Source organism: Myotis nattereri, assembly GCF_964212035.1.
Source record: "Myotis nattereri genome assembly, chromosome: 2".
NCBI lineage: Eukaryota > Metazoa > Chordata > Mammalia > Chiroptera > Vespertilionidae > Myotis > Myotis nattereri.
The window spans coordinates 201,031,408-201,057,028 of NC_138076.1; the positions used below are offsets into that span (position 1 = coordinate 201,031,408).

At 40.6% G+C, this 25,621-nt stretch overlaps 3 protein-coding genes across 6 annotated transcripts in view; 1 reads left to right on the top strand and 2 right to left on the bottom strand.

Moving 5' to 3' along the window:
- The window catches only part of CHPT1 (choline phosphotransferase 1), a 22,671-nt gene extending 22,073 nt beyond the window's left edge, over positions 1-598 (top strand). For all 3 annotated transcript variants that reach the window (XR_013995620.1, XR_013995621.1, XM_081085164.1), the window contains one exon: positions 429-598. Coding sequence is in view for 1 of the 3 variants with exons in the window: in XM_081085164.1 (XP_080941290.1) it covers positions 429-473 (45 nt within the window). In the remaining 2 variants the exon portion in view is untranslated. The remainder of the gene's footprint in view (positions 1-428) is intronic.
- On the bottom strand, positions 162-9,511 carry SYCP3 (synaptonemal complex protein 3). The gene is made up of 5 exons (XM_081084038.1): positions 9,351-9,511; positions 6,789-6,906; positions 5,889-5,988; positions 1,385-1,483; positions 162-744 (listed from the first exon to the last, which is right to left on the bottom strand). Exons 1-5 carry the CDS (start codon positions 9,502-9,504, stop codon positions 610-612), a joined length of 606 nt encoding a protein of 201 aa, XP_080940164.1. The 5' UTR covers positions 9,505-9,511; the 3' UTR covers positions 162-609.
- An 11,521-nt stretch (positions 9,512-21,032) lies between these two features.
- The window catches only part of GNPTAB (N-acetylglucosamine-1-phosphate transferase subunits alpha and beta), a gene marked incomplete at its 5' end in the record, with an annotated part of 62,571 nt that continues 57,982 nt past the window's right edge, over positions 21,033-25,621 (bottom strand). For both annotated transcript variants that reach the window (XM_081082720.1, XM_081082721.1), the window contains one exon: positions 21,033-22,490. In XM_081082720.1, coding sequence (XP_080938846.1) covers positions 22,413-22,490 — 78 coding nt within the window. In that variant the 3' untranslated portion in view covers positions 21,033-22,412. The remainder of the gene's footprint in view (positions 22,491-25,621) is intronic.

Consider the following 25,621-nt stretch of genomic DNA (forward strand, 5'->3'; position numbering starts at 1 on the left):
AATCTTATCATTGGAATTGGCTATGTAACTTAATGACTTTATACAAAAGGATGTACATATAAAAATAGATTTTTTTTTTTCTTAAAGAATAACAATGTAACCTACAATACTTGTGCTTTCTACTTTTGGGGACTGATACAGATACACTGAAGTCAAAACTTGAAATTAGATCATCTTTATTATTAAGTTAATTGACAAATGTCAGAAAAATTCACTATTACTATTAAAAGGCAGAAAGCTTATACATACAATTTAGGAATTGCTGCTACTCACATAACTGTTTAGATTTTATTTGGAGGTTAACAAAGAAGAGGCTTGCACTTAAGCTAATGAGTAACACAATGTAATATTTGAAAATACAATTTTTAAACCACTCTAAAAATGTATATGCCTCTTAGCTAATGTTATCATTGTATCATATTACTTAGGTTCAAGTTCTCCCTTCAAAGAGTCATCAGAATAACATGGATTGAAGAGACTTTCGAACAATTGCCATCTCCTGCTGCTGCTGTTCATGAAAGGAGATATTAAACATTTGTTTAATTTTTAGATAAGTGTTAACCATATTTCAACAAATAAAATATTTCAATGCTTAAAACATATTAATCCTTACTTTTCAATTGTAATATCATAACTTACAGTATCCATCATGATTTGTTTTTGAAACATAGCCATTTCATTTTTAAGTTCATTTTGTGCATCAGTAACTAGAGTATCACTGTTCTTCTCCAAGTCCTCCATACTCTAAAACACAAAAAACTATTTTAGTTATAAATCACCATTTTTAATCTCAGGTTCTAAACTTGTACAATTAATTTTCAAAAGTAGGAACTTTAAAAAATTCAAGTAGTGTACATTATTTATTCTTAATAAAAATATTCTAAGTAATGCATCAAAACCAGAATGCCCACAAGGATTAAAAGGTGCCAGACATGAATCAAATAGTATTATAGGAGGTAACAACTGTAGTGTACTTTGCTTAAAACAGTGGGTTAATGAACTGTTAAGGTTTCAATATTGAACATACTAAAAAAAAAAAGACTGGAAATCTACCAAGAAATGATTTATGAACTTTCTATTTTCAGTTGAACCGAGAACTATCACAGTGCTTATATTATGTACAAATCTTATGCACAATATATATATTTTTTGGTAAAATTCCCAATTTACCATTTTCTATTTTGAATAATGGCCACAAAAACATTAGAATCTGAAAGTAGAATACATTAGTACTTAAATAAAAAACAATGAATTTAAAATGAATAGTTAAGAATTTTAAATGCATAAGCAAAATGTTTTTCCTTAAACTTAGAAAAAAAAATATATTCTACTTCCAACATAAATTGCTTTATAAGAATATGCTATGTTACGAAATACAACAGACCTTTATGAATTGTTCATATAACTGTTTAATTGTTTTCAGTCTCTGGCTCTGACCAAGTCTAGATTGTTGAAAAATCTGTTGTTGCTGTTGAAATAAATTCTGCAAATGTAAAAGCAAAAAATCATGTGATAATTTGAGTAAACTTTTAAATGTAGCAAAAAAAAATAAGTTTAAAGGGAATAGTTTTAAAGTCAATACTTTTAGATATTTGTTTTAACAGCTATTACAACAATATTAGAGAAAATCTGTCTTCACCATGAATATCTATACTAATAAAAGGGTAATATGCTAATTAGACTGCATGTCTTCCAGATGAAGCCACGGTGGCAGGGGCCAAGGCAGAGGTGGTTACGGGCGATCAGGCCAGCAGGGGAGGGCAGTTAGGGGCAATCAGGGCGGTGGGGTAGGGCATTTAGGGGTGATCAGGCCAGCAGGGGAGCAGTTAGGGTATCAGGCCAGCAGGCAGAGGTGGTTAGGGGTGATCAGGCAGGGAGGCAAGCAGTTTGCAGCCAGCGGTCCCAGATTGCAAGAGGGATGTCCGACTGCCGGACAGGGGTCAGGCCTAAACCAGCAGTCGGACATCCCCTGAGGGGTCCCAGATTGGAGAGAGTGCAGGTTGGGCTGAGGGACACCCCCTTCCCATGCATGAATTTCATGCACCAGGCCTCTAGTACAATATAATAATCCTACCAGTCACTGAATAGAAAATCTTAACAATACTCAATATATCTTAATTCTTGGTGCTTTCAATATCAACAGAGATAATCCTTCCAATAATGCTGGTCTTTCAGTTCCTTGGCCTACTTTCTACCCTACTTTAGTCATTCCCTTACATACTTATACCCTAGATCAGGGGTAGGCAAACTTTTTGACTTGAGGGCCACAATGGGTTCTTAAACTGGACCGGAGGGCCAGAACAAAAGCATGGATGGAGTGTTTGTGTGAACTAATATAAATTCAAAGTAAACATCATTACATAAAAGGGTACGGTCTTTTTGTTTTTTAGTTTTATTCATTTCAAACGGGACGGATCCGGCCTGTGGGCCATAGTTTGCCCACGGCTGCCCTAGATTCTGTCATTACCAATAACTAGTAACCTGTTTATAGTATGAATAATAGCATACTACTCTGAACTCTTTTAAATAAATTTATCTACACTAATAAAAGACAAAGATGCTAATTGACCATACCTTTGCTATGCCCACCAGCCAATCAGAAGAGTATGCAAATTAACCCAACAAAGATGGCGGTTAATTTGCATACACTGGCACCCAGTGAAGACTGAAGACAGTGTAGAAGGAAGCCAAGCACTGCAGAAGGGAGCCAAGTGGTGGAGAAGGGAACGGATCGGAGGTAGCAGAGACGGGAGCGGAGCTGAGGCAGCGGACACAGGAAGGAGCGAAGTGGCGGAGAAGGGAGGGAGTGAGGTGGTGGACACGGGAGGGAGGCGAGGCAGCAGGAAAGAGAGGGAGCCGAGGCAGCGGGGAAGGGAGGGAGCAAGGCGGTAGAGATGGAAGGGAAACGAGGGCGAAGCGGCGAAGGGAGGGAGTGAGGCAGCAGAGAAGGGAGCGAAGCCTGCCTTGGTGGGCTTCGCTCCCTTCTCTGCTTCACTCTGGTCTCAGGAAGCCCTATTCTTGCAGGAATATTCCTGCAACGGGCCTCTAGTTATATATAAATTTAATCCTCCAAGCAACTCTATGAGATAGGTATTCTTATTATTCCTCCATTCATAAATGAAGAAACAGGAGAAAAGAAAAATAATTTTTCCATAGTTCACAGTTAGCATTTGGTCAAACCAGAATGTGATTCCAAACAGTTATGTTTCTAGGCTCTAACCATTATTCTACTGTTTCTCCATATATCCCTTTGTTCATCCACTTCTCTTTACTGTTCTAGCTCACTCTTTGTAGTATTAAAGCTCAATAATCTCTATCAAGACCTAAAATCGCCCTAGCTGGTTTTGCTCAGTGGATAGAGCGTCAGCCTACGGACTGAAGAGTCCCAGGTTCGGTTCTGGCCAAGGGCACATGCCTGAGTTGTAGGCTCGATCCCCAGTTGGGGGTGTGCAGGAGGCAGCCGATCAATGACTCTCTCATCATTGATGTTTCTATCTCTCTACCCCTCTCCCTTCCTCTCTGAAATCAATAAAAATATTTTAAAAAAGACCTAAAATCTATTTATCCTACCTACTTTTCACTGTCCTCTATTCCCATGACCTCACATTCCTCTTTCTCAGTGTAATTCTGTGGTCAATCATTATAATTACTCCTTTCCATCTATATCTTGCTCTCCCTTCTTATTCTGTCACACTTGTTTGCCTAATCTCAACTCTGGAAAATACAACTCTAGCTATCCTGCTTACAATCCTGCAGATGGTCATAGTTCAAGAAAGCAACTACACTAACAGGTCTCTTTAAATCATGATCACTAGCCTAAACTGGACCCTTAGTGGTGTTTGGCAATTATATTTTCTTAGTCTGTTCATTGTCCCACTCTCAAGAAAATATCTTATACCTTCTGATTTGACTTCAAAAGGCAACATATTTTCCATCCTCTGATGACCTTATTTTACTAAACAGAAGCAATCCAGAAAGAGTTTTCAGTCTATCACCATATCTACATACCCATCTACATCTCTGTGTGCTCATATACTCTACCTTCTCTCCTATTTTTAAGGATATACTATCCTTACTGAGGCTTTTTCACATGTCCCATCCATTCTCAGGAATTCATCAACTGTCTCCCCTCTCCACTAGTTTTTATTTTTCCCTGAAGATTATTTCTATTTGCACACAAACATGCAACTCTTTCATCATTCTTTAAAAAACAATATTAAAACCCCATGCCCTGGCCAATGTAGCAAAATGGTTAGTGTTGGCCCACACACCAAAGGGTTGAGGGTTCAATTCCTGGTTAAGGGCATATTCCTAGTTGCAGGTTGGATCCCTGGCTCTGGTTGGGGCTCCTGTGGATGGCAACCAATCAATGTGTCTGTCTGTCTCCTTTCCTTCCACTCTCTTAACATCAATGGGAAAATGTCCTTGGGTGAGGATTAACAATGCAAAACAAACAACAATATAACCACAATAACACTCTCTACTCAGGCTACCACCCATTCCCTCCACCCCCATTCTTATACTCATTCTAATTGGGTTTTTGCACTCACTATTCCACCAAAACCACTCTGTTCAAGACTGATCAGAACCATCCTTATCAACACCAATGACCTTCACATCACCAAATCTACCTTATTTGGCCTATAAGCAGCATGTGAAAGTTAGTCCTCTCCTTAAAAGGCTTTCTTCACTTTCCTTAAAGTGGTTTTCTTTGTAGCTGTTAGGGCAGTCATTCTCATCTTCTTGAACTCTAAACATTGAAATCTACAGGTCCAGTTCTTAGACTTCTCTTTTACATTTACAATCACTCCCTTGGTGATTTCATCCAACCTAATGGCTTAAATGCTGTCTTTATGGTGAGAGTTCCCAACTTTGTATGTTCAACTCATACCTCTTTCCTGAACTGGCCTCATACCAATGACTTACTCAACATCTCCTCTTGGTATGTTTCATATGCATCTTAACATTTCCAAAACTGAGATGATCAACAAACCCTTAAAATTATTTAATATGAATAGTACCTTAGCTCTTAGATAAGAGATGTGTGATAATTTTACAAACAATGAAAGGATGAAATAAAGATAATGTAGTTTTATTATATAATAATGGGCTTCAGAATCCGGGTTGGATTCCAGTCAAGGGTCGGTACCTCGGTTGTAGGCTTGATCCCCATGGTCAGTCGTGCAGGAGGCAACCAATAAATGTGTGTCTCTCACATCTATGTTTCTCTCTCTGTGTCTCTCCCCTCCCTTCCACTTTCTCTAAAAATCAATGGAAAAATATCCTCGGGTGAGAATTAACAAAAAAAGGGAAGGAAAAAAAAAGAGTAAACCATGTTTTGATCATAACTGATTCAATAATGGGCAAATTTTCCAAAGGTATCAGTGATATTCCTCCAGAGGACTCTTCTGTCAGGGTTACTAAGAAAAACTCAGTCAACTGGGATTACTAAATTTGTTAAGTCTGGGATTGAAAGAAGCTATCTTGCTTACCACATTGAGAGAGCCTACTAAGAATTGGAGATAGAGCCAAGACTATACTACATGTGCAATCCTCCACCCCCATCCACCTATGCCTGAAGCTAACCTACCCCTGGACTTTTTTTTTTATATATATAAACCAATAGTCCTTTTGTACTTTGGCAAATTTGTGTCACTTGGAACTGAAAGAATCAACAACCAATATAGGAAGCAAAGACCATCAGTTTTTATGATTTTGGCATGTGCCTATACTTCTCTGGTTTTCCAATCATCAGGACCAAAGCATAATGCCAGCAATGGATCATGGAACCTGGCCAAATTCTATGGGTCTCCTACAAGGGTAGGCTCTCCATTTCCACTTGACACTTGGTTAAATAGATTAATTATAATTCTAAGCATGATACTAACAGCTAGTTTTTCTTCTTGTTTCTCAGAATTCTGTATATCTGTCTCCCACTGCTGAAACAAAGTCAGAAACTGCTGAGAATATTCTTGGCTAAGCTTCTGCCTATAAAACATAATAATGATATTGTCATATTTCATACTAGTATGGGAAAAAAACATTCAAAACAAAAGTAACTTTACATACTTTATACTATAATAAAAGAAGGAAATAAAAGCATCTTAAAATTTCAGATATGAAACCAAGAAGTAAAATCATGATTCCAGAAGTGTTTATTTTCCTAACCCTAATAAAAAAAGTCCTTTCACATGCTTTAGCTCTTGTATATATAAAATTTCCAGAAAACCCCATTTCACTGCCAAGCAGTTTATTTTTCATTTATTCTACTGAATATGGGTTCTGATATGATAGATTCAATGAAGTTATTATATTAGTATTTATCATATAAGATTTTCAAATAGACATATTTCACTTAACTTGTGCCCATTTTGGTACGATTTATATAAAAGAATAGTTACTTCAGCTTAAATATACAAATAATTTACAATATCAGATTGATCTTTTTCTACACTGTTAAATAGTTGACTTTCACTAGATTAATGGTTTAATAACATTTACTTTTTATCCAGTTAGTATATTTCTATAACAAACACAAATTACCTTTAGACAAAGAAACCTCAATTTTCATTTAAAAGGAGATAAAGGTAATCTTTATTGATTTCTAGGAAATAGATTTCAAGTCTATGAAGGAATGAAGTTATAGTACTAAAGGACTTAGAGAAAAATCAAGCCAAATATATTTTTTACTGAAGACCCCAATAAATATAATAGTGTTTTTTATAATTTACACTAATGAATACTATGAAGTGATAAAAATGTGGCTGTGAAAGAACCAACAACCATACCTTTGTTCTTGTTGGGTTTTCCAAATATGTTCAATTTTCTGGTTACTGGTTTTGAGAGAAATCTTGGTATACAGTGCTAGTCTTTTTTTCTTTGTATTAAGAGCATTGCTAATGTTAGCTATGTGGAAAATAAATATTCATTAAAATGTAATATTGAAAAAAATTACATATTTTGTTTCCAAATCCTATATAATAAAAGCCTGATATACAAATTGACCTAACGGTGGAACGACCGGTGGAATAACCAGTTGCTATGACTTGCACTAACCACCAGGGGGCAGACGCTCAATGCAGGAGCTTCCCCAAGCCCATAGGCTCCAGGTCAGTGGAGGGCCCCAATTGCCTCACAGAGGGAGGTGACCGGCGGGGGCAGGGCTGGCTGGTGAGTGGGTGGCACCGCTCCCCTATTGCCCTGCTGGCCACCTTCCTCTGTGGGGCGACCGGCGGTGGCGGTGGGGGGCAGGGCCGGCGAGCAGGTAGCACCAGGCTGGCCAAGGCGGGTGCCAGCGGGGCCCCCAGATCACCCCGCCGGTTGCCCCACAGATTGACCCTGATCGCCAGCCTCACCTAGGGACCCTACCCATGCACAAATTTTGTGCATCGGGCCTCTAGTATTGAAATAAATATGAGTAAACGTGGTCCAATAGTTTCAGAAAGACATTTAAAATTAAATTTTAAAATAGGCATATCCAAAAACAAGGTTATTTGCTCTTTTCTGAGAAAACTTTTCATTATTAATATCCAAGTTCAGGTTTTTTAAAAATTTATAGATGATTAAAAAGAGTTAATAAAAGGAAAAAAGGACCTCAAGGACAGGCTTTAATTTCCTCATGAGAAAAACACAAAGGCTACATTTTTCTAAATGTATAAAATACTCACCCACTTCACCTCAAATGAAACAACACATTTAGATTAATTGTTATTAGAACTCATTTTATGAAACACACAAAACTATTTTTAAATCCAAAAAGGATAAAAATAGTTAAATCAAAGAATAAGAAAATTATTTTATTATTTGTTAATCTTCACCTGAAGACATGCTTAGAGAGAGAGAAACACCGATGTGAGAGAGAAACAATTGGTTGCCCTCCACATGCTCCTCAACTGGGGCTCAAACCTGTAATCCAAGTATGTGCCCTCAGCCGGAATCGAACCAGCAACCTCTGGGTGCATGGGAGGATGCTCAACCAACTGAGCTGTTCTAAACAGGCAATTATTTTTTAAAAATATAGTTGGTGATCATTTTAAGCATATACTTTACTAAAACAGACCCATACCAAACATACAAAAATCTTAAGAAAATATCTAGCCTGGCTGGTGTTGCTCAGTGGTTAAGTGTCAACCTCTGAACTAGGAGGTCACAGTTCAATTCCCCAGTCAGGGCACATGTCCAGGTTGTGGGCTCTATCCCCAGAAGGGGGCATGCAGGAGGCAGCCCATTAATGATTCTCTCTCATCACTGATGTTTCTCTCCCTTCCTCTCTGAAATTAATAAAAATATATTAAAAAAAATAAATGATAGTCTTGCATACACTGATCATTATACAAGTTATTTGGTTTAAAACAATTTTTTTAATACAAAGAATCTTCTAAAACATACCTCCAAATCTTTCCAGTATATTCTGTACTTCACCTCTGTAAAGAAATTACATTTAAATATTTTTAATTAAGGATCCATAAAATATGCTTGTTTTGGAAGAAATATCACACCCTTAGTATTTTACATATAATACTCATTTGACAATCAAAATCTACTTTTCTTAAAGTACTATGTAACAGGCAAAACTTATGTTGAGCACTTTACCCCATATCTTCAACTGTTACTGCAGAAGTCCTTTTCTTCCCAAGCTTATCAATTGCTGGAGTCTTTGCTGCATTGACAATAAAAAATCAAAATATTTTTGACATTAAGTATGCTGTTTGGATAATTTTTAATGAAGTAATATCTTAATTTTGAGATCTTTTAGGCTTTTTGCCAACATGAGTTTTTAAAGTCGATATATAAATGCAATACTTTCTCTGCAGGTCAGGTGGAATTAAATCAAGATCCAGGGCATTTTTTTTTTTCATTCTTACCTGAGGATATGATTATTGATTTGAGAGAGAGGAAGGGAGAAAGAAGGAGAGAAAGAGAGGGGGGTGGGGGGGAGAAACATCAATGTGAGAAAGAAACATAGATCTACTGCCTCCCGTACCCACTTGGACTGGGAATCGAACCCATAACCTGGGTATGTGCCGTGACCAGGAATGAAGCCTGCCACCTTCAAGGTTATGGGAGGATGCTCCGACCCACTGAGCCACACTGGCCAGGGCTCCAGGACCATTTTAAAGGAACAATTTTGCAAGTTTTCCTGTGTTAATGTCATAGCAAAGCCATGCACTATTTATTCGACATTTTGGGAATAATGACTGCAAAGGCAAGATCTGCTATGTAAGCTACTCTAACTCCAAATGAGAAACATGAAGTACATTAAATGCTTGAGGAAGTCTTAATTAAAATGCAGTAGGTTCAAAATAAATGAACTGTAGGACACGGTGACTGCACAATATGATATACTGTACCGTCAGTAGCATCCTCCTCTGAACCACTCAGATCTCGTTTATCTTCTTTCTCAAAGTCATAGGCAACGACAGCCCGATCCTCCATGGATGTCTTCCTATCCTTCCCTGATGTCGTCCCTGATTTCTTGGTTTGTTTGCTTCCAGGGGGCACCATACTTTGATGCTTTTTTACTTTTAAAAAATAAACATCTCAAACCTTCTGAATCCAAAGATAACATTTAAATAAACTGGTAAATTTCAAACTTAGAATTATCAAATAAAGATTATCTTAGTTGCGTAACATTTAGGAGTCTCCTTTATTTTGATGGACGGAAAGTTATAACAATGAGAGTCACTGATCTCTGCCCCAGGGGAGGCAACCAATCCATGTGTCCCCCTCACATCATGTTTCTCTGTCTCTCCCCTTCCTTCCACTCTCTAAAAGAATAAATAAATAAATAAAAATAAAATTCAATGGAAAAGTATCCTCTAATGAGAATTAACAAACAAAAATGAGAGCATCAACCCTGCTCCCAGGGTGCTGCTATGGAGAGTTCCCTCGGGAAGAGCGGGGGTCAGGCTTCTAGTCCGGCCTCTGCCAGAGTCTGGCTAAACGTGGGCAAACCCAGCTTTTGCATTTCAGCCCCAAAGTGAAAACGTGGTTGACAGGATGACCATGAGCGAGCCCGTCAGACCCAGCTCAGCCCCTTTCTGCCCGCCCCACCCGCGGCCTGGCGCCCTCTCCACTCCGCCCGGTGCCCCTCAGCCCGGCCGCCCCCTCAGCCCGGCCGCCCCCTCAGCCCCGGCCGCCCTGTCGGTCCCTCTCCTCTCCGCTGGGTCCCCGCCTCAGCCTCCCCCTTGGTCCCTCAGCCCCAGTCGCCTCCTCGATCCTCACAACCCCAGTTGCCCCCTCAGCTCTGGTCACCCCCTCGATCCTCACAACCCCAGTCGCCCCCTCAGCCCCGTCCGTCCCCTCGGTCCGGCTGCCCTCGGGCCAGTTCAAGGCCCTGCTAGCCTTTACCTGTCAAAGGCCGCAGGTGGAGCCACTGAGAATGACTTACCTCACAGAGCAAGACCCTCCTCACCTGAAAAAATAACCCGATGGCTGAGGACCACAGCACCGGCCTCCGACGGGTGTCCCGGGCCCTCCAGCTTCCTCTGCTCGGCGCCTCACGGGAGGCGCCCACTTCGCTACCTCGACGCTCGACGCTCCTCGCTCCTCGGAGGCAGCTGGGAACTGGTGCGCGGAGAAAAAGCCGGCCTCGCAGCACCTCGCCCAGGAGCATCGCTGATTGGCTGGTCGCAGTGCACGCATGCGTGCCATGGGCCGCTGGGCTCCGCCCCCCTGCGTGCGGGATCACGAGACTGCTGCTGACCCAGAGCACCTTGCGCGCTGGGGCCTGTGGCAAATATATGCCTGAGGCCTGTTGCTTTTAATTTAAATGTTAAAATTTTATAATATTTGAAAGTTGCAGACGCATATATGTTATGAAAGATGATGAACACACTACCTAATTTGTGAAGTAAAATTTTACCAGAACCCAAGGAAATCTCCCCCAGGAAATCCTTGCCGACACAGCCTCCCATTTTTCACTCAGAGGTAGTTTCCATTATCCTGGATTTGGTGTAAATATTTGCCCCTCCCTCCCTCCCTCCCGTTTCCCAAGTTTTGTTACCACAGATAAGTGTCCTTAAACAACCGTGTTGCGTTTCGTTAAGGCAGCACAGGGAATTGTGCCGTATGATTACGCGCAGCCGTGGTTCTTTCAGAGCCACTGCTGCGTAACGTTCCGCGGCGGCTCCGTCCCAAAGGCAGGCCCTGCTGTGCGTGTCCATGGGCAGGTGGGTTCTTTCAAGAGTCCCAACCGCATACGCAAGGCTACTGTGAATGTTCTAATCTCAGGCATGTGTGCTGAGGTTGTTTGCTGTTTGCTTTTCTTTTTCGGTGAATCCTCACCCGAGAGAACATGGCAAGGAGGGAGCGGGATAGAGAGAGCAGCATCGGAGTGAGAGGGACACACGGACTGGCTGCCTCCTGCGTGCGTCCTGACTGTGGTTGGGGATCGAACCTGTAACCCAGGCACACGCTTTTTTTTTTTTTTGAATTCAATTCTTTATTAAGGAAATTTGATTCTTTTGTTGCAACTTTTTAGATGTGTGTTTGCAAACATTTAACATGGGGGTGGGGAGGGGAAACCAAGAACAACCCGCACCACCCTTTCCCCAGCGTCTGCGGCAGAAGCAGGACCGAGAACAGGGCTCCCGATGGGGCTTTCACTGGAACCCTGCCTGGCGCGCGCTCCGGGCCCGAAATGCCGTCATAACCTGGGACCCGGGCGCTGGGTAGCCTTGGGGGAGCTCTGGGCCGCAGCCACCCGGACTTTGCCGGGGGAGGCCTGGGCCGCAGCCACCCGGACTGCAGCGGAGAATTCCGGGGCTCGGCCTGCTGGGCAGCGTTCTTCCACGAGCCTTGTGCCCGGAGTTGGCGGTGATGGTGAGCCAAGTTCATGATCACCTTGGATGTCCTTCTGGTAAGAAGGCCGACCGGATATCAAGATCTCAGCCTCGCCTTCAGGGTCCCGCTGATGCATGCGAATCAGGGTCTGCGTGCGGAATGTGCTCTCCGCCGGGGCCGAAGATCTTCCACCGGCCACACCTCGAGGTGAACTGTCTTCGGGCTCTTGAGGTTCTCCGTGTGCAACCAGGAGGGCTGCTTCGCGCTGTCACCCAGCACCAGGCACGTGCTCTTGACCGGGAATCGAACCCGAGAGCCTTCAGTGTGCAGGCCCGATGCTCTAACCACTGTACCACACCAGCCAGCACAATGCTAAAGGTTTTAGTGTCTAGGTGTGAAGTTGCTAGGTCATAGGTTAGATGATATTCAATAATGCCAAACTGGTTTCCAATTTATACTCCCACCAACACAGGGAGTGCCCATTGTTCAATATCCTCATCATCTGGTATAGTCAGAGATTCCTTAATTTTGCCACTTGAATATCTTTGGGGCCTTCTTTTATATTTCTCTTAATCACTCATAGGTTTACAATCTTGTTATGCTTATTAGATATTTGCATTTCCTTTTCACTAAAATATCTATTTTGGCTTTTGCTCATTATTCAATTGAGTACCATGTGTCTCATTGATTTATAGGTCTTTATATAGGCTGGATATTAACCTTCATGACCTCTGTATCTTTAAAAAGATATGTATCTTTATTCTGAACTCATAAAAATAAAAAGGTTTTAAAGTTTTTTCATTTTTAAGTCTGTTCATCTAGAATTGATTTTTGTGCATGGTAAGAGGAAGGATTCAATTTTTTTTTCTTATATGGAAACCAATTTATTGAATAGTGCATGCTTTCCCTATGATATATGTCATACCTCAAGTTTTTGTATGTTTTTGAGTCTGCTTCTGTAGCCTTTTCCACTGGCCAGTTTGCCTACCCCTATGATAAAACCAGTTTTAATTATTTCAGCTTTATTAACACTTTGGTAACTAACAGGGCAAGTCTCACACCTTGTTTTTGGTTTTTTTTTTATTCAGGAGTATCCTGTGCACTCTTGACCTTTTGCTTTTCAAATAAAATGTATTTATTTATTTACTTAGGAGTTTTTTTTTATTGATCTGCTGCCTCCTGCACATCCCCCATCAGGATTGAGCCCAAAACCCAGGCATGTACCCTGACTGGGAATTGAACTGGCAACCCTTCAGTGCACTGGACGATGTCCAACCAACTGAGCCGTGCCAGCCAGGGCATCAAGTAAATTTAGATTCAGTTTTCCAAATTCCATGAAAAAGATATACTGGATTTTGATTGGAATTGCCTTGAATCTATAAGTCAATTTGGAGAGAACTGAGTCTTGTACCTTTATTAAATCTATTTAAAAATAACATTTTATTGCTATTTTATTCTAATTGTTGCTGGTATATAAAAATCCAATTGATTTGTAATATTGATCTCATTCTTATACCCAACAACTTGCTAAACACTTTTATTCTAATAATTTTTCTGTTGAGTCACTGGTATACTATTTCCTGAATATCAAACATATGATTGCCTACCAGTGCCAGACACATTTAATAACAAAAACATGAATAAAAATAAGAATTAATGTTATGAACAAATGTGGATTCTTTTTAATGGAAAATGTAAGTTCTTTCATATATGAGACTTACTTAGAATATATAAACTGTCACAGGCATTCTGAGTCTTTAAGGAAGCATCAAAAAAGATCTAAGAAATGAATGGCTATTTAATCAAAAGGAAAAGTGCTTGCAGAGACTGTGGTAGGACCCTGTGGAAAGCTCTGCTTTCACAATCCTGAGGCCAGTCTCTCATATGTTGCCCATCTAATTTTGCCTGTAACTGGCACATGATATTGATTTTATTAAAAATACAGTCAGAGAACGTTTTGCACATCAAACTTTTGTTTGTTCTCAATTTCCAAACATCCCTTTAACCAGGGGGCTCTTTCCCTCCAGGTTCCCATAGGAGAGCTTAATAGCAGCTGTCAGTTCTCTCACACTCTCTCTCTCTTACTTGCTGGCCTCCCCATTAACACCTCCTCTCTATTTTTGTCTTCTTCCTACTGCGCTGGATCTTCCCTTTTGGGTCACTCTCTCACTTCCTTCTGTAAACAACATAACTTTCTCATGCTTCTGTTGCATCCCCCCTATAATTCCGCTCACCAACACAAAGGAGCCTCCTTAGAAAGTTTGAAAAGTACAAGATTATACATAACTAGGTGATACTTTTGCCATCACAGTTAGAAAGAATAAAGTATAATTTGGAAAATTAATCTTCGAGGTAGATGTCCCAAGCAGTCTTGATATCTACCTCTTGGCCTCCTGTCTATTCACTGAACACTTTGGCATCTGACACAATCTTCTCACCCCAACTCCTGCCCTCAGTTCCTTGATGTCCTCATCTGAAACAACCTGCCTCTACACTCCATTCAAAGTCCCCCAACTTCTATGGCCACATCTGAAGCTGGTCAACTTTCAAAATGCCTCTTTTAGGCATCCTGTCCTCAAACCAGGACCTCCCACCTTTCCCGATCACTTAGTCTCATCTGTCCCCACTCGAACCATTTGCCAGTCTCATCAACTTCCAATCCATGACCTTTTTACTTGTCCTTCTCAGTGAGTCCCCAACCCTGTCTTAGATTCAAATTCCACCCTTGCAGTCAGTTTCTTGTAAATAGAAACCTGCACTTTCATTGCATTTGGCAAAATGTTATTTCTGCAAACATTCAACTGTCTTTCTCTGTGCCCTCCCTAGTGACGCTGGAGAAAATTACCCAAATGAAGCAAACATGTAGCACTTTAAGTTTATGAATTATAGCCTCAACCGGGCCTTCAACACCATCCTGGATTCTCCATTTCCTTCTAACCAATTCACTCTCCCCAGTTACCATTTTAAACCTTTGTTACTCTACTCAAATTTCAAACCTGCCTCCCTTTATGCTTAATATTTGACCCTCTTCCTATTTTTTCTGAGGAAGTAGTTCAGACTAAAACTGCCAAATCTTCTGCCATCAAACCTAGAACCTACCTGCATGTTCGTCTAGTCTTTCCTCCTTTAGACTAGGAGAGATGTCCTTCCTCCTTTGTTCTGAGTTCTATGGCTTCTTATCTTTCAAGAATCTTACATTATCCACTATTTTTCTCTCTTTTTCTGCCTCCATTACATTTATAAATACTCAAATCTCTCACAACTTAAAACAGTGCCCGAGTCTTATTTCCAAAAGCTACTGTTCCCCTATGTCTTTCTCTTAGCAGTCAAAGTTTCTAGAAAGAATTATCTAAGCTAGTTGCCTCAATTTCCTCTGCTCCCATGTACTCTTTAAACCACTCTAAACCAACTTTGGCCCTTCCCACTTCTTCAAAACAGTGCTCCCTCTAAAGCAAGCATGTCAGACTCGACACCCACAGGCCACATGTGGCCCACAACGAATATTTTTGCAGCCCAGTCAATATAACGGTATGTAAGAAACATTTTAATAAAAATTTCATAACTTAATTTTTACAATACCCTGTTATACATAATTATTAATAATGAACTACAATGTTCGCTAATGACTGATTGCTATAATCATGTTGCATTCATTTCCCTTATGTGCCTTACACGTAGGCACACCATTTTTTCCATTAATACTAGCAGTGAATATTTTAGCAACTGATTGCCATGTCATTACTCTTGTACTGACTTATTTGGTGTGTGCAACAGGAAATATTTCGCTTTCGGAGAACAAGAAAAATAGGTTTATTTGCGTTACCCTTATTTGTGCAATTATTCAGTGTCTGGTAAGTTAATGTTCAAGAAAAAATATTAATTTTATTAAAATGTTCTATTAACGATTACTCATTTATTTCAGCCCTTTGTATGCAGCATGTCTCTATCGAAATAAACCTACGTTTCTATGAAAATTGAAGCTTTTGTTTTTTTGCGGCCCACATAAACTTAAACCTTGTTTATTTGGCCCACGTTAGCCTTTGAGTTTGACATGCTTGCTCTAAAGTGACTGGTGACCTCCCTATTGCTAAATCAAGTGAACATTCTCTAGTCCTCATCACATTGGACTCTTGGCAAGAGTCAAAACTGTTGACCACTCTTTTTTTCCTCCATTCTGTCTTCCTTTGGCTTCTCTAGCTACACGTTCTCATTATTCTCTTATCATTCTGCTTCCTCCTTCGGGGGCCTCTTGCAGGACTTGCAGTTCCCCAGGACTTGGCTTTATTCCTTTTTATTTCTCATTTTGTATCCTTTCTCTAAATGTTTTAATATATGCACACAGCTTCAAATATCAGAGTTTCTGAAAGTACGGTTCACAGACCAGCTTGTATCAAGATCACTTGCAGAGAATAAAGTGGGGAAGTCATGTTAAAATTCAGATTCCTAGGCCCCATTCAAGCCCTACCTAATTAACTCTGAAAGTGGGGACTGGGAACCGGCACTTAAATAAATTCTCCAGGTTATTCTCATACCTCCTAAAGTTTGGAACCACTACCTTCATTTTACATTAACAAGGACAGCTCAACATCTCCATCTGGTGACTTACTAACACCATCGCCTTATTTTCTCAAATGTTAGGAAACTTAAAAATGTGAAAAACAGAAAGAAAATAAGAAACAAAAGGTATGAATGATCTACCTCAGGAATAATCAAGATTGGGTTATGTCATCTTTTTTCACTTTTCTAGTTCCAACAGAGAAATCATCTATGTTCAAGTTTCAAATTTTATTCCTCCTCTAACTAAATAAAAACACAAGAATTAGAACGACTATTTCATCACATGGAGTCTATTAAAATGGAGTCAAAGTTTAGCTTTCCTGAGGTTGGCTAACAAAAAACATTCTACTTTCCACTAAAAATTTAATATGGGTTATTAAAATTTCACCTAATATTTACTCTTACATTGTTATTCTAGTTATAAAAGTAGTCAGTATTCATTGTGAATCAGTTTTAGAAGATAAATTTTATGAAGAAAATGAAATTCCCATCATAATCTCATTACCAAGAGATAATACGTAATTATAAATTTGTTGTATTACCCTTTATTCTTTTTTTTCTGTGCATGCATGTATTTTCCCCCAAACAATTAAAAAAATATATTTTGACTTTTGTTCTGCAAATTTTGTTTCTAATTATATATTTTATCTCTTTTATCTAAGATGTGGCAAGCAAAGCCTCAGCCAGGTGGCTCAGTTGGGTGAGTATTGTCCCCATACATCAATAAGGTTGGGGGTTCAATCCCCGGCTAGGGCACATACTTAGGTTTCAGGTTTAACAATGTTTTTCTCCCTCCTCCCTTCTTTTCTCTCTAAAATCAATAAATATATCCTCAGGTGAGGATAAAAAAAAGATGTGGAAAATGAGGGCTTCAGTGTTTTATTGACTTTGATCACTGTCAGACTGCCTCGTTCAAGTCTCAGTGCTAATTCTTAGAAGACCAAATCGTTACTAATCCTCCATATAGATCATCGCCCATTTACTCTACCTGGATTTCTGATAAAAAGTTTTTTTCATCTTCTTTAGTAACCAGTGGTGTAGAATCTTGCTAAGGTCCTTTGAAAGCCTAAACATTCCATCCCTTATTTCCTTATTCACTGTCTTAAAGAACTCCAGGTGATATAGTCTGTCTCTTAGAAAACTTCTCAGTAGATGAACTACTGGTGATGGACCTTGAGATATGAGAAGTTTAACAGATAGAAAGGAAAGGACAGGTCAAACAATAATAACAGCATCTGAAAGGATATAGAGGCATAAAAGTAGTATGTTTGAGAAAATGCAATGTGGCTGGCACAGTGTGTGGCCGTGGGTGAGACTGGCAGAGGAGGAAAAGTATAAGATCAGAAAGATAACTTGGAACCAATTGTGAACCACTTATAGAGTATTTATTATGTGGCAGGTAATGTACTGATGCTTTACAAACATTTCTTTGAATCCTTTCAACAATGAAAAATTTATAAGGTTCACTGTATTCTAATCACCAGATTTGATTTTTCTAATTGCTTTCAAGTATGGCAGCTTACCTTCAACTTGAGTAATCCAGAAATTTAGTCTTCCACATGCACCGACTCTTTATTCTGTGAAGCTATAGTGTTTTCGGTCAGCCCAGCATCCTGTCCCCCTTCTTCTGGTAAAAGTCTCCATCCCCCTGGCCACAGAACCAGACTAAGCCAATCAGAGTAACTCCTGTGCACCAGGGAGGACGCTTCCTGCTTCTTGGGGGATGTGAGCCAGGAGCTGCTACAACCCCCCTTTGGGGAGAAAAGCTGACGCACGCACGGAGAGGCAAGGATAGGCCATATTGAGTGACAGTCCTGGCAGGGTATCTGTCTCCTTCACCCGTCCTTGTTTTTTTTTTTTTTTTTCCTTAAGCAGGCTACCTTAGATTTGTCCCTTGCAAATCCAAGTGAATCTTAGTGGCTGAGTGTGAATTTTGGAATGATTTAGGTTAAAGGCTGGAGCTGCCACTTAATAATTAGACCTCGGGCAAGGCACTTAAACTAGCTAGGCCTCCATGGTAAAATGGGGATGTGATGAGATGAAATGAGATTATGAACATGAAGCATTTAGCACATAGAATGTGCTCAGTAAGATGTAGCTATGAGCAATGCACATGGGAAGGCGAAATTTGTTGGACAAAAGCCCTTTCATCTCCCAGCAATTGAGGCCCTGTACTCCCGTTTCCAGGAAGTCTGATATTCACTTTAAAATGTATCAACAGCCCTAACCAGTTTGGCTCAGTGGATAGAGCGGACTCAAGGGTCCCAGGTTCGATTCCAGTCAAGGGCATGTACTTGGTTGTGGGCACATCCCCAGTAGGGAGTGTGCAGGAGGCAGCTGATCGTGTTTCTCTCTCATCGATGTTTCTAACTCTCTATCCCTCTCCCTTCCTCTCTGTAAAATATCAATAAAATATATATTTTTAAAAAGGATCAACAAATAAATAAAAAGACTAGATAGAGCAAACAAATATGGCAAAATCTTAGTAACTGTTGAACAGATGGGAAGTCACTGTGCTAGATTACATTTAAGTTTTGCCTGACCAGTGTCGCTCAGTGGTTGAGCGTCGACCTGTGTACCAGGAGGTCACGGTTCAATTCAATTCCTGGTCAGGGCACATATCCTGGGTTGCAGGATCCATCTTCAGTGTGGGGTGTGCAGGAGGCAACCGATCAATGATTCTCATCATTGATGTTTCTCTCTCTCTCTCCCTCTTCTTTCCTTTCTGAAATCGATAAAAATATATTTTAAAAAAGTTTTATAATAATTTTTTTTTTAAAGAAAGGTCCGTTGAGATGATCATGAAATTTCTCTTTTCCTGGTCATGTGAATTGCACTGACTTTCCAAGTGCTGGGCCAACCTTGCATTCCTGGAATGGACTCACCTTAATCATAAAGAATTGCTCCTTTGGGGAATAACTGAATTTGGCTTGCTAGTGCTTCGTTTGAGATTCATAGGGTAGATGGCCTATGGTATTCCTTTCTTGTGGTAACTGAGCCAGGTTTTGGTGTGAGGTTGTATTGACCTCAAGGAATAAGTGTGTTTTCCTTCTCTTTTTTATACTCCAGAGGAATTTTTGTGGGGTTGATGCTGTTTCACTCTTAAATGTTTTGATCTGAATTTTGATTAGACTTTCCTTTTAGATCCTTGATTTGCCAGACATTTATTTAAAAATATTTTAATAAAAAAATGTCTCACTTAGCTAAGGGCAATGTAATCATTTTATCCTGACTACACTAAAAACCTCACCTCTGCCCTGGATAACAATCCTTCACACAAATTTTCACATCTTCCATCATCATCACTGGCATTTACCAGGCACTGTGCTGGGTATATTACATATGCCATTTCCTTTAGACACCAGCGTTGCCTCCCATGTTTTAAAAGAGAAAACTGAATCATAGCAAACAATGCCCAGGGTCCAGGACTCAAACCCTAGAAGTCCGACTGCAGACAGTGCGTGTTTTACCTGCTTGTGACATTATGTCATGGGGACTCAACATGGCCTGGAGGGGATGGAAAAAAAGAGACAGACAACCTGGGCACCAACCCACCTTTGCCTCTAACTGGTTGTCAGACCTTGGGCAAGTCACATGATCTTCATGACCCTAGTAGCCTCATGATAAGATGCAGGGCCCGGTCCAGGCAATTTTGAAACTCTGCCCCTGAGGCCTGGGAGTTTGGAGGCACCACCTTGGGATCAAGCAACACGAGCAGCCTCCCTTCTTCTGTATTACGTACTGGCCTTCAACAGAATGTCATTTGAACTAAAATCATTCTGAGGCTTTAAGAATTTTGAAACCACTTGATTACTCATCAACTTTCAAAGTTCCTCTGTCCTTAGGGATTCTACATAATCATTAGATGAATAATTCTATGAATATTCTATGACCAATCCCATTATCTATTAAACTTTTAATTAGATGTGAATATATTTACCAAACCACAGACATTTCCACCACACCCAAAGGATCATTTCTCTATCTTTCTAGAATAAATTTTTCATTTTTAAAATGATCTCCAGCACGGCTGGTGTGGCGCAGTAGTTGAGCATTGACCTACACACCAAGAAGTCACAGGTTCAATTCCCAGTCAGGGCACATGCCCAGGTTGCAGGCTCAGTACCCAACAGGGAGCATGCAGGAGGCAGCCAATCAATGTTGGTGTTTCTCTGTCATCAATATTTCTTTTTTTTTTTTAAATATATTTTATTGATTTTTTACAGAGAGGAAGGGAGAGGGATAGAGAGTTAGAAACATCAATCAGAGCGAGAAACATCAATCAGCTGCCTTCTGCACACTCCCCAACTGGGGATGTGCCCGCAACTAAAGTACATGCCCTTGACCGGAATCGAACCTGGGACCTTTCAGATCACAGGCCGACGCTCTATCCACTGAGCCAAACCGGTCAGGGCTCTCATCAATATTTCTATCTCTCCCTCTCCCTTCCTCTCTTTCTAAAATCAATTAAAAAACATTAAAATGATCTCCAGATAGCCCCTAAATTTTTACCATATGATAAATCCCATTTAGAATTTATTTCCCCGCTACAAAATGACATTCTCCAGTATGTTATAATACTACTGTGGCCTTACATTACTTTTCACTTATTTTCACATACCCTGATACACTGTCTAAGCATTCAAGTGACTACCGAATCTTGATACAATACACTCACTCCTTAAAGATTTAAAAATCAAAGCATCAGACAAAATATAAATTGTTATGAGACTTCAGTTTTTGAAATACATAACTTACAGCACAAACAAAATATTTACATCACAAGTTCTTTTTACAAAATATGTGTGTTATTTTGAAAGAATACTGTTGAGATCCTGATCTAAAATACCTGCCAGAGTTCAAAAAGACTCATGGAATCTGGTCTCCAGAAATCCACTGCATAATGATATAAATAAAATATGGCTGAATATCAGGGCTTACCCATACATAAAAATACCAATTCTCTATCCCAATGGTCAGCAAACAATGGTCTTTGGGCCAAATCCAGCCAGTGGTCTGGTTTTATACAGCTGCAAGCTAAACATGGTTTTGACATTTTTGCAGTTTAAAAAAGGTTTTAAACTAACTAAACAAAACAACAAAGAAGAAACTGCAACAGAGACAGATAGGGCCTGAAATATTTACTATGTGGCTTTTTACAGAAAAGGTTTGCTCATCCCTGCATTATATAAAATCAACTGGAATATACTGATGGCTATTAAAAAAGACAACACTGTAAGGCCAGTACCATCAGCAGTACTCATTTCTAAAATGAGTCACTTCTGTTCAAATATGTACATTTCCAAAACATAATTACATCTGAAAAGTAGCTCTGCTACTTAAGTCTAGCCCTTTACAATTAGACTTCCACATGAAATCACAGTATTCTTAGGGGACAGAGGAAACAAGGACAAAGTATTCCAGAGGTCAGTCCTTGAGCTTGTCAGTAGTTGTAAGTCATTTAAGACCACTTCATAGTCTTAAACATGAATAAAATTAATAATTTAGATATTGCCAATAGGAGGTGATATTGCTGCATTATTTAAATAACACTGATTAAAAACATGTTTAGATATCCCAATTCATTATTTTCAGAAGCAAGAATTACTAGCTAACTTAGTAGCTAACTTGATTTTTAAAATGATAAATGAAAAAAGAAACACAGACCAAAACTGTAGAACCACACCAAAGGCTTTGGAATGCAAAAACTGGGGTCTCTCCCAATCTCCCAGCAATCCCAAGCTGGCCTCGGCTTCTCATGTTGAAGTTAGTTGACAGTGGTTGCCGTGGGAACTTGGCAGCTGTCTCTTGTCAGTGAGCCTTTACATTAAATGAATGACAGGTCCATGAGCAAATGGTTTTAAAAGTAAAACCAGTTCGGAACTGCTCAACACACAGATGTTCACAATCCCTGGTCAGTAGGCTATACTCACACCACAAGTATTGTCCTGGATGTTTTTCCTTCTGCAGGCCTGGCTGGCTAAGCTTCACATCATGAAGACATCTCTGTTTTGCCAAGCTTTAAAATGCTCAGTGAATGCCGAGGTAGATGACTTTCGAATGAAGATCTTCTATACCCTGATTCGACTGGGACTTGCTTCTTTCTGTATTCTCCTTCTGGGAAATATCTTCCGCTTAAGGGCAATTAACTGAATGATGAAAGACAGAAAACAAACTTTAATTTCCAAATTGGCAAACTTTAAATTTTCTGAGAGTCATATGACCTTAACTATGTCCACAGTCTTATACATAAAAGACAGACAACAAATTAGTCTCATTACTCCTCCCTCAAAACAAAACCAACCCCTACTTTTGTTTCACTTTGTAGGGTTAATATACCTAGATGTGTGCCCATAAAATATTTAAATCCATACGGATTAAAATTATTTTGGTCTAAGCTTCACTTTTTAAAGACCTATAGCTACAGATTTTTACACAGCTATTACCAAGCATACGTATTTTCAAGAGGTCTGGCAAGTCTTTCTGTTGAAGGAAAATGGCTCTGTTTAGCCATTAAGACACTGTCTCCAGGCTTGAAAATGACTACAATGCAAGACAGAATTCTTAAAACATTTTTTAAAAACCTGGCTGGTGTGGCTCAGTTGGTTGGGCATTGTCTTGTGCACCGAAAGATTACCGGTTCAATTCCTTGTCAGGGCCATGCCCAGGCTTTTGGGCTCAATCCCTGGTGCAAGGGTGGGGGGGGAGCGTGTGGGAGGCAGCCGATAGATGTTTTGCATTCACATTGAGGTTTCTCTCTCTCCCCTTCTCAAGTCCTTTCTCTCTAAAAATCAATAAATCTTTTTAAAAAAATATATTTTATTGATTTTTTACAGAGAGGAAGGGAGAGGGATAGAGAGTTAGAAACATCGATGAGAGAGAAACATCGATCAGCTGCCTCCTGCACATGTCCTACTGTGGATGTGTCCGCAACCCAGGTACATGCCCTTGACCAGAATCGAACATGGGACCTTTCAGTCTGCAGGCTGACACTCTATCCACTGAGCCAAACCGGTGCTGGCAAAAATGAATAAATCTTAAAAAAAAAGAACACCCTACATTATAAAATCCTATCACCATTTCTCCCTATACTTAAACAGAGCAACAATCATTTGAAAATACAGGTAATACCTAATTTATGAATGGGTTACAAGGCAAAAAATTCATTTGTAATTTACTAGCTTAGAATTGGGATATTTCTTTCTCATCGAAACAGTTTATTCATGTTACATCCGAAATAGAAACTTGACCACTTGATGAGAAAAATAAATGTGTTTTTATGGTTTCAATTTGGAATTCTACCGTCTACTCCCCCATGTCGAGGTGGAAGCAGAGCTTTACAGAAGCACAGACGTCCATGGTTTGAATGATGAGCTGGGACTCTGGGGCAGAGGAAGAGGCAGGGTTGGCTGGTTTGTTTGTGAGCACGGTACAGGTTAAGGAATTTGATTCAAGTAGGTAAAAGAGAAGAGACTCATTCCTCTCATCCCTTTTCCCTCCTCCTCTCTGGTTCCCTTTTCTCTGCTGGTATAAATGACATGGATGAAAGACCTGAGCCCTTTCACCCACGGTCCCTCTCCAGCCTGACCGCTGGCCAGCACAGCAGGCTCACAGTTTCCTCACTGGACTCCTGTTCTAGAAGCAGGTGCAGTCTTTTTTAAGATTTTTTAAAAAAGATGTTACCTGCCAGGAAGAATGGCAACAAAAATGAAGAACAAGATTTATATTCCCTGCTCTCTTGTCCAATTCTCCATTTCCTGAATTTCCTTCCCTCTCTGGCAGGAAGCCCAGGCGCTGTTTATCCTAAAGCTCTCAGGACTGCGACCTCCTCCTCCATCTCAGTGTAAGTGAATTCAGTGTAAGATTCCTATAAGTGACGGCTAAAAAGAACTCCACTCAACAGTCACCTGGAAAGGAGGCTGAGACCAGGTTCACTTGCCCTGCACAAGTCAGGTCAGTCCAGACACCATTCCCTTCCTTTTTCAGAGCATTTCACACCTGTGGCCTAAATAAGGATCCCTTGTCCCTTTCCTTTTACATCAGAAATCTCCCTTCTACTCCTGGACCCTCACCTGAAGGAGGTGCTGTGCCTACATGGAGAACTCTTAGCAATTCAAAGGAAATTTAATTGGGAAAAATGAAGATAAGATACTTCAGTCACTTTTAGAAAGGTTATGAGAAGAAAAAAATTGGAGATCCAGTTTCAAAAACAATACCAGATGAGAATTCTACTTGGGTTTTGGTTAAAAATACTTAGAGCATTTCAGTTTTAGCTTAAAGTTGGCAAGTTAATCCACTGCGGTCCAGATAAAAGAATACTGGTAATGGATCTAAAAGATCTACACTAATAAAAGACAAACATGCAAATTGACCATACCTTCACTACGCCTTAAGCCACGCCCACCAGCCAATCAGAGCGACTATATGCAAATTAACCCAACCAAGATGGCGGTCAGCAGCCACGGAGCTGGAGCAAGCAGGAGGCTTGCTTGCCCCAATGATGGAGGAAGCCTAGCTGCCACCGCGGCTCTGAGCTCCACTCAAAGCAACAAAGTTTCAATTATAGAAGGTAAATAAACCCCAGATACCTGCTTTCAGCCGACTGTGGCCATGGAGCTGGAGCAAGCAGGAGGCTTCCCTCCCGCTCACCCTGGCCAGCTCTGAGCTCCACTCAAAGCAACAAAGTTTCAATTATAGAAGGTGAATAAATTCCAGAATTAAAAAAGAAAAAAAGGAGAGGCTGGGAGCTTCTGTCGCTGGGGGGGGCTTGGCCAACCTGAAAACAGCCATCAGCCCCTCACCCAGGCTGGCCAGGCACCCTAGCGGGACCCCCACCCTGATCCAGGACATCCTTCAGGGCAAACCAGCCGGCCCCCACCCGTGCACCAGGCCTTTATCCCATATAATAAAAGGGTAATATGCAAATTGATCCTAACAGCAGAACGACTGGGAATGACTGGTCACTATGACACACACTGACCACCAGGGGGCAGATGCTCAATGCAGGAGCTGTCTCCTGGTGGTCTGTGCGCTCCCACAGGGGGAGCTCTGCTCAGCCACAAGCCAGGCTGATGGCTGCCAGCACAGTGGTGGTAGCGGGAGCCTCTCTTGCCTCCTTAGCAGCACTAAGGATGTCCGACCGCAGCTTAGGTCTGCTCCATGCTGGTAAGTGGACATCCCCCGAGGTCTACCGGGCTGCCAGAGGGATGTCTGACTGCCAGCTTGGGACCAATCCCTCAGGGAGCAGGCCTAAGCCAGCAGGTGGACATCCTCCGAGGGG

Bases quoted from the DNA above. Each gene is read 5' to 3' on its own strand.
- SYCP3 (XM_081084038.1), bottom strand. From the start codon at position 9,504: ATGGTGCCCCCTGGAAGCAAACAAACCAAGAAATCAGGGACGACATCA. The intron at 5,989-6,788 runs GTATGGTTGTTG...TATGTTTTATAG, and splicing joins AAAACCCAACAAGAACAAAG to GCAGAAGCTTAGCCAAGAAT. The intron at 745-1,384 runs GTCTGTTGTATT...TTTGTGTTTTAG, and splicing joins TATATGAACAATTCATAAAG to AGTATGGAGGACTTGGAGAA.